The sequence below is a fragment of the Podarcis bocagei genome (assembly GCF_964188305.1).
Source record: "Podarcis bocagei genome assembly, chromosome: 15".
NCBI lineage: Eukaryota > Metazoa > Chordata > Lepidosauria > Squamata > Lacertidae > Podarcis > Podarcis bocagei.
Genome location: NC_138141.1, coordinates 42,527,492 through 42,546,748, shown reverse-complemented (window position 1 = coordinate 42,546,748; position 19,257 = coordinate 42,527,492). Strand labels below are relative to the sequence as shown.

At 45.1% G+C, this 19,257-nt stretch overlaps 2 protein-coding genes across 3 annotated transcripts in view; one reads left to right on the top strand and one right to left on the bottom strand.

Moving 5' to 3' along the window:
• Positions 1 to 6,074, top strand: part of PPM1E (protein phosphatase, Mg2+/Mn2+ dependent 1E) — an 87,401-nt gene extending 81,327 nt beyond the window's left edge. The window contains exon 7 of the mRNA XM_081172033.1: positions 495 to 6,074. Within this exon, the coding sequence (XP_081028159.1) occupies positions 495 to 1,558 (1,064 nt within the window). The 3' untranslated portion in view covers positions 1,559 to 6,074. The remainder of the gene's footprint in view (positions 1 to 494) is intronic.
• A 590-nt stretch (positions 6,075 to 6,664) lies between these two features.
• TRIM37 (tripartite motif containing 37) overlaps positions 6,665 to 19,257 on the bottom strand; it is a 39,968-nt gene continuing 27,375 nt past the window's right edge. The window contains exons 19-26 of one of the 2 annotated variants that reach the window (XR_014002473.1): positions 17,973 to 18,173; positions 15,947 to 16,252; positions 14,305 to 14,436; positions 13,676 to 13,862; positions 12,600 to 12,721; positions 8,914 to 9,079; positions 7,862 to 7,949; positions 6,665 to 7,360 (exon numbers count right to left, since the gene is read on the bottom strand). Coding sequence is in view for 1 of the 2 variants with exons in the window: in XM_081172013.1 (XP_081028139.1) it covers positions 7,357 to 7,360; positions 7,862 to 7,949; positions 8,918 to 9,079; positions 12,600 to 12,721; positions 13,676 to 13,862; positions 14,305 to 14,436; positions 15,947 to 16,252; positions 17,973 to 18,173 (1,202 nt within the window). In the remaining variant the exon portion in view is untranslated. The remainder of the gene's footprint in view (positions 7,361 to 7,861; positions 7,950 to 8,913; positions 9,080 to 12,599; positions 12,722 to 13,675; positions 13,863 to 14,304; positions 14,437 to 15,946; positions 16,253 to 17,972; positions 18,174 to 19,257) is intronic. The other variant, XM_081172013.1, reaches the window with a different exon arrangement.

The following is a 19,257-nucleotide window of genomic DNA, read 5'->3' as shown; positions in this document are numbered from 1 at the left end:
GAGCTGTTGCTTATTAGGAGAGCTGTGCTTTATGATCAGAGTATGGGAGAAAGACAGCATGCTAAACTCAACAAAGACAAAATGGGCTTTTTATACTCAGGGATCCCCATTGAATTTGCAAGGTCCAATTTGATTTACAGCTTTCCTCTCATCCCCATAAAGCAGTGCAAATCCAAAAGGTCTAAACCAAACTGAGGTCTAAACTCCCATGAGCCAGTAGCTTTGAAAAGATGGCATTCTGAATCATCAATCGATTCCTAGGCCTTTTAAATGTGCTCCACCTCGTGTTTTCTGGCTTTCATGCCAAATGAGAGCTAGAAGTGAGTCCCCACCCAAGAGGTTTCAAGCCCTTGTCTCCCAACCAGTGAGCATTCTGCTTTCACTATTCCAGCAGTTCCGCTGCCTTAAGCCGAGAAGTAAAGAGAATTCACTGATCTATCCTGACTTCACAGCTGCCTAAATCTTCTCTGGATCTCTTTACCCACCTACTCCAGGTGATGCAGAACACAAGCCATACATCTGTGGGGATGCGGACTCGGGCTCCACAGTTCTGGATGGATCGGAAGACTACCTCATTTTAGCCTGCGACGGCTTCTATGACACCGTGAACCCTGATGAAGCAGTGAAAGTGGTGGCTGACCACCTGAAGGAGAACAATGGGGACAGCAGCATGGTGGCCCACAAGTTAGTGGCTTCGGCTCGAGATGCTGGCTCCAGCGACAACATCACGGTCATTGTGGTCTTTCTCAGGGACATGAGTACGGCCGTAAACATCAGTGAGGAGTCAGAGTGGACAGAGAACTCTTTCCAAGGTGGGCAAGAAGACAACGGCGACAATAAAGAAAACCACGGGGATTGCAAGAGACCGTGGCCTCAGCACCAGGTCTCTGCACCTGCTGATCTAGGGTACGATGGGAGAGTGGATTCTTTCACAGACAGAACTACCTTGAGTGCAGGTTCCAGGATCAACGTGTTGGAAGACCCAGGCTATATTGACCTGAGGAAAATAGAAGCTAGCAAACTTCAGAGTGCAAAACGCCTGTCCTCAGATCAGTGGTTCAGCACTTGTGAACCAAAGAGGGCAACCTTGGGTCAGGGTGTGTCAGCAGAGAACGAGACAGTGGCCGACCCTGCGCCTCCTGCAGGCGGGCAGAGCAGTCTCCAGGAGCAGCTAGCCTCTCTTCCTTCTGGCTCCACAAGCCCACACGAGTACAGCATCTCCAGCAGGCTCGAAGGTGAGCACTTCAAATCTTGGGGAGGAAGAGCTTCCATTTTCTCTCCCCTTCACTTCTGTGATGCAAAGCGGTGGCAGCGACTAGCCAGACTCAAGCCCAAGCTCCACATGCTTCTCTTTGAGAACAGGCTGCTTTCCCCCACAGAAGAGTTAGCTCTGGCCTCACCTTGCAGTGTGAACAGCCGTAGAAATAAGTTGAGAAGAAGCCGTCTCTGGCAGGGCTTCTCTAGGTGTTGCCGGGGTCATGGCAAGAGTATTCACCTGCTGCAAAGGCAGAGCCACTGTATACCAGACCCTGGGCTCCTCTGGAGGTGTACAAAGTAGCATGATCCTTTGTATTCCCCTCTCCTGCCCCCCCCCCAAATAGTTTAGGTTAGGCATTCGCAGAATGAGGAGTAAATTTAAAAGAGTGAGCATTTCAGAACCATGTGATTGTGGAATGCACCACTCATGTAAATAGATCCTAGGAATGTGTGTTTCAGTCTAAAAAAATTAAAATGGCTGGTGTGCCAGTCTCTCTCTCTCTCTCTCTCTCTCTCTCTCTCTCTCTCTCTCTAAGCAATGTCACATACACATTCTCTCTCTTACCCACAAACACGTATCTATAGCTTCATCTTGCTCATGGCAACTAGATACTGACAGTGACACGGTGGAATAAATAGGAGAGAGATTCTTTCAAAAGAGAGATTGCCCAAAAAAAGTGTTACCTGTTTGAGATGAGTCTGTGGAGCAATATTTTTTGAAGGATCTCGTTTTTAAAACCTGCCAGTTTTTGTAGGTGGGGTGGAGGGAAGGGAAGAGGAAGACAGAAGTAGTTGGTGGGGTGGTTCTTTAAGGTTAACAGAGCCATTGTGGAAGCAGCAGGCCTTTGCAGGTACATTATTAAAAGCCATAGGGGGTTTGAATCTAGCACTTGAGCACTCCTAGCCCCTGTTGTATATCCAAGTTAAGACTAATCTTATCTATGCCCCCATGTAACATATAAAAAAGAGGGAATGCTAATTTTTGTAGTTTTTAAAGATCATTTCCTGTGGCTAAAGTTGAAACTATATTGAAATTTCAATAGCTTGGAGTCTTTTGGGGTGCTTAGTGACATTTTAGTCTTTTAAACTAAAAAAGTAATAATGTTAAAACTGTTTGCATCTAATAATAGTAGTGGTTAAATCTTTCCACCACTGTGTCCTCCCAATCCTTAATTTATCTCAGGTGTCAAACTGATATAAAGCTAGTTCAGATTCAAATATGTTGTCCTGTGAACTGATGGAGCCAGCAACTTGCTTGTCAGACTTTTTGGTCATCAGTTCTCCTTCCCCATTCAAAGGGGACAGTAATATGGAAGTGTAGTGTTTGGCTCAGCTATTTGTCTGGTCCTTGCAAGAGACTTTCAGAGTATGAAGGGACTGGGGAAAAGCTAGAGGAAGGCAGCTTGCTATAGCAGTTGTAAAATGAGAGAGACTAGATGAACTCTAATTGTCAGTTGCTCAGGAAGGGTTTGATGATTGCCTGTCTCAATCCTTCATACTAAAGAGCAAAACACTTCTCTCTCTCTATATATATATATATAAATAAAATCAGTTTTAGCATTAAACAGCTGAAATGCAGAATAATCAGGGACAGTATGTTAGAAGAGGTCTCTTGGTTGCTAACATTCGCTTGAATGATCTAAAATACTAAGGCATTAAATCTTATATGTTACATTACATAATTCCATGGGGATTAAGTTTTAGCTCAACAGAATCACTGCCCAATGCAGTTTGACATTAGTGTATAGGAACATAGAAAGCTGCCTTATACTGAGTCAGACCAGTGGTCTGTCTAGCTCAGTATTGTCTACACTGACTAGCAGCAGCTCTCCATCATTTTCAAGCATGAAGATATTTCTAGCCCTAGGATTGAACCCAGCACCTTCAGTATGCAAAGCGGGTGCTCTGCCCCTGAGCTGTGACCCCTCCCCAAACTGATAATTTGCCTAAGGACTGGGGAGAATTAGGTAATTATTCTGAACGGCTTTTTACTAACTCAATTTCTTCAAGAAACTTGATGAAACTGTTAGAAATCAAGTGCAGAAAGCTAAAAGGTCTTGGCTTTTACCCACTGGGGGTGGGGTGGGGGAATAACCAAAATTAAGGAGCAACAGCACTTTCCCACTTATCTGCAAGCCTTAGGTGTGTTGTGTTACAAATCAAGTGTTACCAATGAAATGAGGAGCTGCAGACGAGCAGGCTGTTTCTGCTGCCATGCTTGAGGACATAGCAGGGGAGAAGGTAGACTGCAATGCCCTTCTGCTCAATTAGTTGTGCTTCTATGGGGAAAGTGCAGTTCTTTGAAGACATGTCAAAATTCTAAAATGTTGCAAATGTGTTTTGACCTCTTCCCAACATGCAATCATAACTGGAAAGTACTAGCCTCAGAGTGTGCTCTCACTTTTTTATAAAAGAAGTGTAACTCCATATGTGTGGATTCATACATGGATTATCTGCTGCTCATCCTGTTCATCCTACAGGAGAGAATCTGCCATCCATTCCTATTGTGGCCCAGTACAAAATATTGTTACAACTAGAAAGTGTTCATCTTTCATTACATAGTGGTAGAGTATGTAGGATCCATTTGTGAGGCAAGTCTTCAGCCATGGTAGAATACATATTTAAAAGTAGTAGTTCTTGGTCCAATATAAGCTGCTCAATTCTACACACTAGGCAAAAAAAAAAGCAGTGCTTTGTGATATGCTGTGTGTTTTTCTCTTAATGCCACTGGTGATAGGACGTAGTTCTCTTCAGTTCAAACTCCTGTGCCCTTATTTGCTGCTTGCTGACGTAAGCAATAAGCTCCCCTTTTTAATTAATGATATTCTCAGTGTTCTGTATCTTGTACTTTGATCCTTTAGCTGGCGAGAATGTACAAAAAATATAGGTATCTAACTGTATTTATTAACTGTTAATGTTGGTTGTCTGTAAAGTGTTTTGTAAATCTGTGTATTTTAATAGTGGTGACATTTGCATAATGAGACCTTTCCAATAAAGAGCTGAAGCAGCCCTCAAGTTCTCATAATCTGCATCAGCTACATGAGTTGTGTAGGAACACTAGTAGTAGTGGTGGTAGTTGGTGAGGACAGGAGACTCCAGGCTGCCTCTCCCCTGAGGCTGTTCAAAACCTGCTGGTGAGCTTATTCACTGTGAGTTTCAAAGGGATTCATTTAATCCCTCTCCTAATGTCTCCTGTCTCCAGCTTTAACAAGAGTTGTGAGGAATGCCTCCTATTGCAAGAAATGGAATAGCAGCAGAGCAGCAAGCCATTAATCCATTTCACTTGCACTAACAAGTTGTAGAAGTAAAATATTTATATTTTGAAGTGCCATCAATTGTCCTTGTCTGTTTGGAAGCCAGGGAGGCACACACCCGCCTACTCCATGTGACTCAGCCCTCCTCCCCCCAACAAAAGGAAGCAGACTCCTGTGGTTCCCCTGCTAAGCACTCCCTTCTTTGTCCCTCACTTCCTGGCTCAGAAAAGCAAGGGAGGACATATGAGGAAGAGAATATCCATCCTTTATTTTGGCAGAGCCTGTTCCTGCTTCTTGTGGCTTTTAGCAGCCGACACTCCTAAGTAGCAGCTGCCACTTGCTAATGCCTTTTAAATTTAGAACCTTCCATCTCATCGAGTATAACATTACCTTTCGCCTTCTGTTCATAGTGGTCCATTGTCATTTATGCAGAGGCACAGTGCTCTTTTCCCTAGAACATTCAATTAAAGCAACTATGCAGATTACATTCAAGCAGTCCCTTCCGTTACCTATAAATTTCATTACAGCTCTGGAGAACCTGAACAGCCGGCTCCGCCAAAATGTAGCTCATTCTCATGCAAAAAAGGGAAGCAAGGCGAGGCTACTGTAGCTTTGCGTATGCCTATGAGTTAGGGCTGTGCAGCATAAAAACCTTCAACTGGAGGAGGTTAAAAGTCTTGCACCAATGGCCCAGTTTGCACATGAAAGTAAGCCACAGTTAATGGCTTACCAAGAAAGCACCTTTTGGTGTTGTTTTGTCTCAGCCCTGCTTATGCTGAAAGGAAACCAATCATGACCACCACCACCCCCCCCGCTTAGTCTTATGTTTGAACCGGGGATCATGTTTTGCTTCAATAGAGCATGATCAGTACGTCAAGAGCAAACCTTGGCTACAGATTGCTGGGAGCAAAATAAATCATGACCCCTGACGAAGCAGGGATCAGGATTTGTTTCCTGCTAGCATAAGTTGAGAGGAGCAAAGTGGGCACAATCCACTCATGTACAGTAAGCCATGGTGGTTTATGAGCTTACCACACCATGTGAATGTGCCCACTGTCAAGGAATACATTCAAGTGACAAAGTCACTTTTAACATTACATTAAACACTAATCTATAACTTCCAGTATTAAACAGCACCGTATTATACAAGTATCAGAAGGTTTGGTTTATAAATATAAACATATTTGTTTTACTTACCATTCTTGGCTGTTGCTTTTTTGTTTCTAGAAGTAGGGAGAGTCTAAACCAAGCTAGGTTGGGGAAAGCCAGCTGAGATTCACCCTTATTACTAAAAACGTTACCATGGCACATTCCTAGGAATGCCAAGTGTATTACTGAGTTCCTGTTGAAATAAACTTATGCTGTCATGAAAACTAATGAAGTGGGTTGGTTTAGTAGAAATGACTTTACTACTCTGTTGGGACCCGTTGACAACTTTGTTCCTATAGCTCACATGTTCAGTAGGAATCATGTATTAGCCATATTTTATTTATTAAAGCTGTTCACAAAAGGTAAGGACTATGTTCAACTTCTACCAATATCTTAATAAAACAGCAAACATTATGCTCTTGTGTACTTATTTCAAGGGAAATAACCACATTTTTGAAGAGGGGGAAACAAAGTCACTTTTTAAAAGGAGATGAATTGGGGGGGAATCTTACGTCAGGCAACAACAGGACTTCAATTCTGCTGCAAAGCACAGTCTTGCTGTTCTAACTGAAAATATCACCAGAGGAACTTGCAAATGGCTTGACATTTTGGAGTATTGGAATTGACCTTACCCAGTGCAAGCTACACTTTCAAGAGGAAATGTTACATCTTTGTGCCTAACGTGGGCACTATGAAGTATGGGTTGGGAGATTTCAGCAATCAAGCTATGACCAATAAAGCAAGTGGTATATCAACTGGCAGAGGGATGTGGCCAAGTTTACCCACTGGAGCAGACCCAACCTTAAACATCTTCATCACTGCTGCTGCATTGTAAATGTAAATCCTAAGGATATACATCATTCTCTGCTTTAGGCACTTTCCCTTCACCAGCTTGTAACAATCAGGGCATTTTAACAGCTATTTCTTGCATACAATCTGCCATCCCCATACCACACACAATATCCCTTTCAATCCAAGGTCTGTGGTTTAAACTGCACAAGCACTGTCATTTCCATGTTCATTTTATTAATTAAAAGTGCAAACCATTTTCATCTGAACTATATGAATTTTTACAGCAGTTAGAACGACAATTTACGAATAAATCCTTCCATTAAGTACAACATTCAGGAGGACGCAACAAACATTTATACAGTAACTCATGCTTAAAAGGAAACAGCCAATTCAGCTTAGCTTCACAGAACACCTTTAGCAGCTCAAATGCAATGCACAGTGGCAAAAGAGTTTGGCAACAAGTGTTTTCAACTGGCCAAAAATGGACTAATGGGGAGAGAGGAGAGACTCATGGATACAGGCATTTCACTGTAAGTAGCTCAGGAATCAGAAGTGTAACAGCTTTAGTGTCAGTTCAATTCACTTAAAAATAAAGGTGGGGTGGGCATCCCCTTCCCCTTCTCCCTAACCCATCCCAAACTCCTCAGCCATGTAGAGCAAGGCTGAGGCTCCAGCACCTTTTAAAGGCACGCAGGGTGCAGGTTGACACCAAGCAGGATCAGAAAAGCGAGTACAGCTAGATTTTCAGTAGGAAAAGGACCGGAAGGAGCAAGGAAATGTGCACAAGGCATTACCAGAAACAATGCAGGTGAATTAAGAGGGACCCAGTGATGCTTCATCCAGCCACCTTCAACAGGCTAATGAATGCTAATCCATCTTCGGGGAGCCCCTGCTACCTCATGCTCTACCTGGGCCAGAGAGAAAGAAATTTCTTATCAGAAGTAGCCCAAGTCAACATTCTGAGGGGGGCGGGGAGCACAGAGAAGGGATACACCTGAAGTATTTTCCCCCCAGCCTGGTTTAAAGAACCCAAGCCTAGAATTATGAACAAAAAAGGAGAAAGCAAAGAAAGTAGCTCTCAGAGCAGCCTAATGTCTCCTGCAACAACAATGCAAATAGGCAACTATGTACTGCAATGCTTCAGCAGGATCTCCTCCTCCTGGAAAGACAGTTTTTGACAGAAGCATAAAGAGTGAGGAAACCTATCAAGTCGTAAGATGTTACAATATCACCCAGGCAGAAAGTTACTTGTGCCAGAATGGCAGTTTTCTCTGGTAGCTGCCTCACTCCAGAGATCCCAAATCCTCATAAAAGTTAATGTATCAAGGGTGACTGAAGTCAGTTGCCACAATGAGACTTTCAGGTCATACAGAAACTAGTAGCTCAACAGCAGTTCCTTTGCCATTTACCTTGTGCTGCCATCCTTTCCAGTGGCAAAAGGGAGGTCTTCAGGGCCTGTTTGGTCACCCTCAGGAAAAACTGAGCATAGCTCAAAGGCTGAACACACAAACAACCGGGATTTAGAACACAACACACCAAAAGCAGTTTAAAATAATTTTATATAATGCAACCCATATAATGCAAGATGGGTGGCTGCTTCTCACACAGCTTTCCCCTGAACATATGATGGAAAATACCTGTACTATAACACTGCCACATTGAGCAATGTGCCTTGCATTGAGTTGCTCAATTTCCAAGATCCCTACGCATTATGGGTAGGGGATGTTTGTCCTACTTGCAAGACACTCAAGTGAAGGTGCTCCTACACCATGCAAGAGGCAGCCTTCATAACCATGTGCCCATCTAGGCTGCATCACCAATGTGGTCCTTTCAGTGAAAAGAGAGAGAGTGGTGATGCATGAAGCCTATGCAGTTGCTAAGGCAACCATACTGCAATAAGAAGGCCCACACAAATCAACAAAACTGTCATTGCCTCTTTGGGGGAGTCCTCTTTGCTTCATAACTAGGAACGCTGAGGAGGTCAGAGTTTAAATATTGGCATCTTCAGGATCCAAGAGTGTAACTATGGTGTGTGTGTGTGTGTGTGTGTGTGTGTGAGAGAGAGAGAGAGAGAGAGAGAGAGAGAGAGAGAGAGAGAGAGAGAGAGGGAGAAAGAAAGAAAGAAAGAAAGAAAGAAAGAAAGAAAGAAAGAAAGAAAGAAAGAAAGAAAGAAAGAGTGGCAGATGCAATATTGGGAGTAGCACTAGATAAGAACCATCAGTACAAAATCAGAAGCTCACAGAACTAGGAAAAGCAAAAGTATTTGCAAAGTATAGGGCAGCCACCCTTGGCCTGTGCCCTTCCGATGTTTTGAACTATAACTTCCATCGGCCCCAACCAGCACTGGCTGGGGCTGATGGGAGTTGCAGTCGGAAACATCTGGAAGGTCCCAGGTGGGAGACAGTTGACCTAGATGCTGAGTTTTTCCCCAGCCCTGATCCCTGTCCTACAGCTTCCTTACCTACCGTCACTTGAAGGCTGGGACTGGAAAGCCTGGCTGAAGACATCTGGAGCGGCACTGGCAGCTTCCCCATCCTCCTGCTCTTCATTCTCTGTGTCGCATTCAATGTCACTGTCACTGCTCATGCCTGGCAGGAGGTGAAGGATGTGCTTTTGGCAAAGCCCAGCTGCACACAGCAAGGAGGAGAAGAGATTGCTGAGGCTCTAGAAACTGCTCTCAAAAAAAGCACCAACAGCTTCAGTCTCTTCCCTGAGAACTGCAATCTAGATCTAAAAAACACTCAAGCTTCCCAGCCTTGTTGGTCCAGAAAGCAACATGGAGCCTTGGAAAGAGAATAAAATCATTCTCTCACTCTCCTATGGAGTGATGTGGTGGGAATCAGCACCACAGAAAATTATTGAAGAGCTGAAGCACCACAGTTTGTTTACACTCTTTGAGACAATGCAATTAACAAAATAAGTTCCACATTTTAATGGGCACTGGCTGAAATCTTGCAAGTTTGGCTATTCTCTTTCAGCAAGATTCCAAAACTGGCCACCCAGAATTGTGAGAACTGAGTGGGCAGAGTTGGGCAGTCAAGTCAAAAGATGAAGCTGCAGCAAACCCACCGCCTCAGGGGTCTCAGAGCAGAGTCACAGAGCAGTTCCTCATCCTCAAGCAGAGCAGGATATTCAGATTCACCTTGGATAAGTCCCAAGTTTTTGTTTGGGTACTTCTCTTTAGCAATGGAAACCTGTTTCCTCTCAAGATCTGCATTCCCATGGGGGTAAACTGGGAGACGGGGATGCATCAGCCCTTTGAGCCACAAGTTCAATGACCCTAGGAAGGCCAACCTAGTTAAAACATTAGAAAGGACTCTTTATGACAGATGTTACTGTCTCACTTCTAGTTATATTTCAACACTTTTTTGAAAATTAGTTTTTAAAGCTCTGATCCCTGTCCTATGGCCCCAGGATGGTTTACAGCACGGGTCGGCAAGGTTTACCTCACCTGGGCCAGTTCACTCCCGCAGAGATCGCTCCATGGGCCAGATTGCATCTGCACAGATGCGATTTCCTGCGTCTGCGTAGGCATGATTTCCGGCATCAGCGCATATGCAGACGCAATTTCCGGTGCCATGGAAGCAAGTCCCCGCTCCGCTGGTTTAGCACAGCGGGTGGGGACTTGCCGAGCAGGCGGCTCAGTTTGGGGGCGACTCGTGGGCCGTTTAAACAACCCCCGTGGACTGCTGGTGGCCCATGGGCCACAGGTTGTCGACCCCTGGTTTACAGAGTTCAGACAAATAATACAATAAAAATACTTAATGCAGCTTTGTATTATATAAGAGGGGTTTCTAGTAAGGTTTGGTTGGAGTGTAGCAATTCTAGGACCTATTAGGATGCTCTACTCCTGGAGACTTATGGAATCTGATGCCTGAATGCTCTGAAGGATTTTTCAGCCTCAATACCTGAGTGCTACCTCTCTGGTGTGTATTTCCTCGGGAGTAGGACTTCCAAATATGACCAGATCATTTCCCCAGTAGAAAAGTCTCCATGTCCTGACTCCGCTGGTCAATGGGAGCAGCACCCATCACTAGACAGATGCCTGGTTCCATCTGAACAGAAGGAACCTTAGAGAAAGTCCAGTGCTCTCCATTTTGCTTCCTTCCTAGTTTCCAATTCTGAGTCATTTTTGTTACTAACTTTCAAACATGTGTGGGCAACTACGTATTGTCCCTAGTTTTTTGTGTGTTTTTAAATGAAAGCTATAATTTTAACAAGAATTCCTCATGGCCTGGACTGACTGACAGGTTATATATATTCCTTTTCTACTCTATGTTAAGCTTCCATGTCTGCTACAAACAATCCTCCATGCACTAAAAAGTCAAACCTGCTGACATCAATATAACTTGTTCTGAAGTTCACATGTTGAGGACTGGACTGTTAGCCACATGTTGTTCTCATTGCAGACCAACGTAATCTCTTTTTTACTCTTACTTCAGTAAATCCACCTAATGATAGTCTTTGCTTCCACTATTTAAGCTGCTTTTTGCAGTTGGTAGCCAGCCAGCCAGCCAGCATGCCCTCTTGCCACCAGCAGCACATCAGTGAATCACTGTTTTTCTAAAAGCTCCAAAGTCAAAACGTTATCTATATTTAGCAGCTGAAGGCAGCGCCGTAACCTCCTTAAGCAGGTTCACACCACCCAGCTTCTCCAAGTGCTACCCTGCAAATCAGGACACTTTTCCAGATCACAGAGAGGCTGTAAAGCACATCTGGGGAGTTTCAATAGAAGGGCCAAGGTGCTGTAGGGCTTCTGCCAAGCAGCTCCATTTAGGAAGGCACTCCCCGTTTCACATACAAAGAGAACCTAAACGTCAGAGTGAGGTTTCCCCAGCTCAGAGCATCACACTACAACATCAGGCTCCCAATTAACTTTGTCCTTGAGTATTAACAGAGAACTGCCAACATTCTCCGTCTCCATGGCTACAAAAAGCCAAACCAAAAGGGTTCTGCTGCTTCCAATTCCCTTAACAAAAGGAAATAAGAAGGAACGGGGTTTTCCATAATGCAGGTTTTAAAAAAACCAATAAATTAGTGTGTCTGCCTTCTTCCTGCTGCCTCCTACGACAGCCAAACTGCAAAGCAGAGTGACTAAGAAGGAATTTCAGCCTGATGTCAGACACGCCTCCTGCAACACCTACGCAAGACTGCCCTGCGCAGATAACGGTGGTGGATGCTGGCACCTTAGTGCCGTCACACATTGAAATTCAAATGCCTGCAGGGGTAGAAGGCAGAGCTTTGCAAGAAAAGTGTGAGTGGCAGGGGGTGGGTGGGGAGACCTTCTAAATGAACAACCTACTCCCTGTCCCAGGGTGGCCTCTTGTTTCCCCACTGCTGCTAAGCTTGCTTTAGATCGCATTCTAAAGATGCATAAGAACCCCAACTAAGCCACAATCATTGCCAAGAGGACCTCACAGCAACCTCAGCCCACTGCTCAAGAGAGATAAACAGCCCCTTTGCTCATTAGCACAACCTCCTTCTGTGAGGCAAGCCACTTATTCCAGTTTCACAGATGGAAGAGCCGAGGTGAGAGATGGAAAATGTTTCCCAGAGGCAACCCACTGACTGCATGGCTACAGCAGAGCCTTGTTCTGCAGTCTGTTGAGGTACACACCTGACCTTCAAAGCACTGCTCTGGATACTCCTGTTGCTGAATGGTTAGACCCACCTGGTGCCCTCCAATGTCACTGGACTACAACTCCTACAGTTTACTCAGACAGGAAGAAGGTCCTCCAAGGATCCAAGAACAGGGGCAGATTGAACCAGGAGCCTCCTGGATATAGAAGGCATGCTAATACAGCCTCTCTTTGCACTGGCTAACGACACATTATAGAGCCCTGCATGGAAGGTAAGTAACAAAGTCCCTCCGCACCTCAGACCACTAACTTAAGCCCAACCCCAAGCAAGGTACCAAGTACAGCTTGGCTTTCCAGCTAGTGATTTGCAAGATTCCAAACGTGTGGAATAGTAAGAGAAGGAAGTTCATTAGAAGGCTATTTGTACCGACCACCACAGCTGCTTCTTTAGATTCACAATACTTGAACCTGCAAGGTCACTGAGTCCTTAATGCATGTGAAGAGACATTCCTGCTATTTGAGTTATTGGGCCCGTTTCCCTGCAAAACCGAAACAGCCTTGGGTTTACCTTCTTCCGCCCCTGCTGCTGAGGCTCCCTCAGAGAGCACCACCTGCAGCTCTCCAGCCTCCGTGTTGTTTTCTAAGTCAGCAGGCTCTGTTGTTTCCACGCGGCATCTATTTGAATTGGGTCTAAGAGGAAGAGGCAGGGCAGGTTTTACAAAGCAGCCAAGGACATTCAGTGCTAAGCTAGTACTGCCAAGAAGCTCGAGCTTTTGTTATTTAAAAAGGCATTTGGTTGCTGGGGTTAAACTGAAATCATGCAGACAACTACCACCAAGTCTAGAAGGTCAAGTCTCCATGCCCAAACTTTTACGTAAGAAAGTAAGGAGAACAGAAGAACGCTGCCAGGTCAGGCAAATGGCCCACCCAGCATCCTGTTCGCACAGAGGCCAAGTGGATGCCTGTGGAAAGGCTGCAAACAGGACCTGACTGAAACAACACTTTCCCAGCTTGTGATTCCAGCAACTGGGATTACAGCCTGGAGGCACATTTGGAAGTTGTAAGAAACCTTCACGGGCACCCCAAAATATCAATTTCGCAGAATAAAAAGTGGCTATGTTCAGAACCCCCTTTCCAAACAGGTAACCCACCTAAATAACCCCCCAAAAAGATAAAAAGCAGCCGCCCGTGCAATCTGAATAAACACTATTCAAAAAAAAATGGGAGGAGCAGGGGACCTTGCCAGGCACCAAAGGAGCGCCTGAGGATACCTACAGACAGCAATTTGGGGCCTTACATGGCTATCAGACTTTTACAAAGGATCACCCACCATATTGCCCCTCTGCAAATACTCCCCTATCAAGCACACTACTTCAGCCAGCATTTGTAACAAATACAAGGTAAAGCAGGCACATGCCAGAGAAAACATAGGCTACTTTTACTGTATGGTGGTTTTCTGGGTGCAGGTAAATTTATTATATATGTAGCATTAACTATTGAGCATCTCCCAAGAGTGAAAAGCAGAGGATGGAAAAGAGAGCGACCCCAAGTTGAGAAATATGCTACAAAAGCCACAAAATGAGACTAAAATGATGTTCCTTTCTTTGAAGCCACAAACAGGCTAACTGAGCAACACAAACTTACCCCACAGCAGTTATTTTCCTGGCCTTTTCCACAGGCATTATGCCATTTAAGCCACATGCACCAACATCAGAATCTGAGACTTCACATTGCCTGTCTTCGGGCTTAGACAATGGCTCTGAGGCACAGCCGTTGGTCAAGGACCTGGGGGAGCCATGCCTACTGCTGGGCTTTGGGTTTCCCAGGCAACCTATGGAAAGGCAAGGCAAGTGTGTCACACGGCCACCCAGGCTATAACAATGGGATCCCAATGTTGCAGCACACAATCCATACTTTGGAAAGTACTGTATATTGTCAAGCCTGGATACTTTGAGTGGTTTGGTTTATGAACAACTTTCTATCGCATGGGTAGACATTGGGGTCTCCTCCATACGTCACTGGACTTCAACACCCATCAGCCCCAGCCAGCATGGCCAATGGTCAGGGATGATGGAGTCTGGAGGACACCATGTTGGCTACCCCTGCTCTATTGTAAGGTCTATTAACAGCAATTTGGAATCTCAATATGCAGTAGTTACCAGGAAAACCAACCTTCCTTCCTTCCTTCCTTCCTTCCTTCCTTCCTTCCTTCCTTTCTTTTCTCTCTCTCTCTCTCTCACACCCACACCCACACCCACACACCCTGTTTATACCTTCAGAGGAAATCTGACAATCTCCCTTCAAGTGAAGATTTCCATCACCACAATCCATTGCTCTTCGCAAAGACAGACTCCCTGCTGCTCCACTTCGACTAGCTTTGCTTGAATGAATTTTCTTATTTGTGGCTGCAAGATTTAGAAAAGGAAACCTACATTTAAAATAACCAGCATTAAAAAACAAAAAATAAAAAAGATATGCCAATTAATGTTACCATTATCACACCTTTCAGTAATGACTCTGAAAATGAGGGTGACATCCCACTTGCCCCCCAGGGAGATGGGACATTCCCTTTCTTAGGGTAAACCTCCCCACATGCCTTTCTCACTCTGCAAGTTTAATTACTCTCCATCATTGAAAACTGCTGCTACAACGGAAGCTATTTAGTATCTAAACCAGAGCACCTCAAAGCACATCTGTCACCTAAACTGATTAAAAGCTTCGTAATTCCAGTTCTGGGGATGGGAGATCACAGAGCATCTAGTGGGGGCACAGCTCAATGTGAGCACGTGCATTGAATGCAGAAGGTTCAGTTTCTTGTGTCTAGCTAAAAGCATATTCTGGAAGCACAGATAGGAAAGACCTGTCTCTGCTGGAGACCCTGGAGAACTACTGTTAGAGAAGATAATATTCAGCTATTGAGATGAGGGGCCTGACCCAGGGTAAGGAAGCAGCCTACGCTCCTTAGGTACACGAAGAGGCTCCTACTTAATTGTTATTAAGAACTCTCTACCCGGTAGACCCGCTGAAATCCTGTTATCTTGCTGTGTAAGCGATGATTCTTCATACATTAGTTAAATTATCTCTATCCTCAATACAAATGAGAAAGCAGAGAGTAAAGGAAGAAGTCCCTTTCGGCTCCTCTGTCTGTTCTCTTATTATGTAAATGAACCTGTTTGCATCAACTTTTCTTGGTCTGTGACTGTAATAAATCAAATCAATCTATTGAAGGTTTTGCTTCATTTAAATTCTAATGAATTATTTCTACACCAGGCCTGCCTGCTGCAGTCTATCAAGCAGAGCACAGCTTCCCGGCAGCTTAATAACCCTCCTGATCTTTCAACCTACACAACTGCAACATCATGGAATGCGCCTGGAGAAAGCCACAATAGGCTCAGGCATGTGCCGGGCTTGGTAGATCAAGTTATGCAGGCCTGCTCTGCTCTGTGTGAAGCACCAGAAATGCATCACATGAGGAACCTCATCTGAAAGTCTTTTTTCGGATTGTTTCAACACTTGCATGTTTCAATACTCCCCAGGGCTGGAATTCTTAGAATCCCAGGAGGCCACTAACTTGAGTAAGAATAACCCTCAAGAGAACCACCATCATGGTGGCTGCTTTGGCAAGAGCTGTTTAACATTCACAGTACAGGCGCAGTCGGTTTGAAATTGGATCAGAAAACTATATAGGCTTCCAAGCTGCTGGATGTGTAAATCTACAAATCAAAATGTCTGGCTGGAAAGGTTTATTTAAAACCATTCCAATGGAACCATGAGCGCGTGCTATCAAGCTTCTTTTGCCACCTTCAGAGTAGGCGCACTCACGGCTAGGCTATAGAAAGGCAGCATACTTCTGTTCTCAGGCAGACAGACCCCATTCTGCAAAAAAGGGACAATTAAGCCCCCTTCCCCACTTACAATTCCGTATGTAGCAGCTAGAGAGGGACGATTTTGTCAGCAGCTCCCTCCCAAGTTCTTGCAGCTTGTTGTAGCTCTCCGTCCCACAAGTAGCCAAGGTTCCCTGGTCACCAGGAAACGAGTAAGCGGTTGGCCCATCAGAAGCATTGCTGCTCCGGACCTCCGACAGCTGGTTCTTCACATCTGACATTTTACTGCGGACTTCAGCCATCTGGCTTTTCAACCTCTTCAGCATCTTCAAGTCTGGCGGAACACGCCACATGGCCTGGTGCCTCCGCTGATCCCTCTCTTTGAGAGAATAGGATGCTTGACAGAGAGGAAATGGAGGGGAAAAGTTAGAAGCCCAGCAAGACAATGTCTATAGACAGAGAGCAAATACCTGGGCCTTGCGCCACGGAAGACGCCTTTTCTGCTCCCCAGCTAGTTTCACAATCACAGAGCTCATGATTTCATTCTGTTGGCTGTTCTGTGTACACCATACATAATGGCAACTACAGAACCAGCACAAACCATGCAGTCTGCACAGCAAAAGTGAATGCGGTTGGAAACCAATCAGATGTAGCCATGCGGGCACATGAGTGAAGGCAAACTGAAGCTGCACTGCCTTTGCTCTGAAGCTCTGGGTTCTGCTCAGAATGTGCATCTGGATATACATCAGAATGCTCATTTAAGTCCTTAAATTTGCTGTAGTTATCCCAGCTGCATTCCAACAAGACACAATATAATCAGATCTCTTCCTCTGCCCACTCAAAGAATCACAACACATGTACCACGAAACATGGCGATGGAAACGGCAGTAAAGTTCGCTCCCCATCATCTCACTCCTAGCTGAAATTTAGAGCTCCCTTGTCAGTGGCCACCTTGTCATTATCCCCCTGCCTACGAATCTGGATAACTTCACAAGCCACTTAGCCACCTCTCTTTCTACTGATAACATGAAGCCTGCTTAATTTTGCCAGATTGCAGCAGCCAAGTTCTGCTCCAGCCTCTCTTTCTCTCTCTCTTCCTATCTTTAGAGCTGACAGTACAAGAGGTGTTGCTATGGAAAGAAGAAAAAGTGTGTGTGTGTGTGTGTGTGTGTGTGTGTGTGTGTGTGTACCAGATGGATCATCATTTTATCCTCTGCTCTCTAAAGTCAACAAAATGGTTGCTTCAAAGTGACCTGAAACCAGGTATCAGTGGCTCCAGGCCAATTAACTCCAAACAAAATAAAAACATTAAAGTTTGACCTTCACTGGTTTGTAGCAACAAAAGGACGTGTATGGTTAGGTCACCTTTCCTCTGGCACGTGCCCAGTTAAGGCTAAGCTACATCTCCAGTGTTTGAAAGACAGGTGGAAATATGGCAAACATGGCTAGTTTGCCCTGAGATCATGCCTGCCTCTCTAAGAGCTCAGATGGGCCATGGGCTGAGGACTGCAGGCATCTCAAACAACACCAAGGAGAAGCATCTGCAGCAGCAAGTATGCTACTGTACTAAAGGAAAACAAAACTGGAATGTATTATTAGAGAATTCTTAGGCTGGACAACAACAGTAAGTTATGTGGACAACACTGGATAAAAACCCTAAATGTCTACATCCAACCTCATGCACATCCCCTTGGTTGTCTTCAGGGTTCAGCTTTCTCCAACCCGGTGCCCTCCAAATATTTTAAACTCCAACTCCCATCCTCCCTGACCATTGGCCACGATGGCTGAAGCTGATGGAAGTTATGGTCTAAAACATCTTAGGAGATGAGGATGGGCAGGTTGGGGAAAACTAGTGCAGACTATAAATCCTTCCCAGAAAGAGACCCTATGTGACAGACACTAACCTAGCATTGCACAGCTTTAGCAGCCAATTCCAAGACACACAAAGGTTTTGACTTAAACGCACAACTGGATGATTGAAGTACATTCTGTTCTTCACATTAAAAACCATTCCAAGTATAGCAAAGCAATTTGAACAGGAAACCATTCAGAAAGCTCCATCCTGTTAATGCTGTTGATTGGATGACGGGGGGGGGGGGGAGGTTCCATCCACTCACCTCTGTTCTGCAGCAGTGAAGCAGGAGGGCGCGGCTGTAGGCCCCACAGGTTTTCCATCCCATTCCTGTCCTTCAGGTCCAACAGGTGAATTAATATCAAAGGGTCTATGTCAAGTAAGCTGCTACTGGCTGAAGAGCCTAGTGCGCTTCCTCCCCTCCTGGACATGCGGCTGCTTGCAGTGGGATAGCCGTGGCTCCCACCTGGAAGGAGGAGAAGAATGCTTAGTGTTTCTATAACGCTTTAAGAATGTCCAAAGCACTTCACATGCAGCAGTGGAGGCCTTCTGAAGTCAGGGGTGGCTGCCGTCCATTGGGACTGGTGAGATGGTGAGATGGAAGGCAGAGAAACCATCAGGAGAATAGTAGAAGAAGAGGAGGAGTTTGGATTTGATATCCCGCTTTATCACTACCGAAGGAGTCTCAAAGCGGCTAACATTCTCCTTTCCCTTCCTCCCCCACAACAGACACTCTGTGAGTGGGGTGAGAGACTTCAGAGAGAAATGTGACTAGCCCAAGGTCACCCAGCAGCTGCATGTGGAGGAGCGAGGGCACGTACCCGGTTCACCAGATTACGAGTCTACTGCTCTTAACCACTACACCACACTGGCTCTGATAGTTCTAATTTTGTTCCCACCTTTCTCCCTGCTGAGTTGTACAAGGGCAACACTAAGGAGGAGGAAGCCAACAGGCAGCACCACTCCCTGGCCTGGTTGTAAGTAAGAAGGCAGGCAGTCGGAGGCTGGCTGAGGGCAGGTTGAGGTTGGTGGGGCAGTGCCCCATCCACTGCAGCTGCCAACCTCCACTCTCCCAAATAGCGAATCCAGTATGTGTGTCTGACAGGATTGTAGCCAGACTACTCTTGGTGCAAAAGTCTGTGCAGGGAAACAGTGTATCTAGTTGCCAGCTGTAAGTTAGTTGAATGGGGAAAATAAACACCCATATAAAAAGCCACTAAGGGGCTCTGGCAAAGCAGGTGATTAAGAACACGCAATTAGCAAAATTGGAGATTCCTCAGAATTGAGTGGGTTACAGACAGACACCAGTGAGGGAGGATTTTACAGACAGCAAACACTTTTAAAAAGAGAAGGCTAGGGAACACAATCAATCACTTAGTTCTGCAGACATTATGCCTCCACCTCTGTTCCTGTAAAGGGGGTGGTATTAATCAGCTAAATATGAATTAATTTCCTGGCTCAGAAGGAATTCTAACAGAGGTATAATTTAACTGTCGTATGCCAGTGATTGCTATCTGAGCCACAATAGGATTTAGACAGTTATAAGGAGA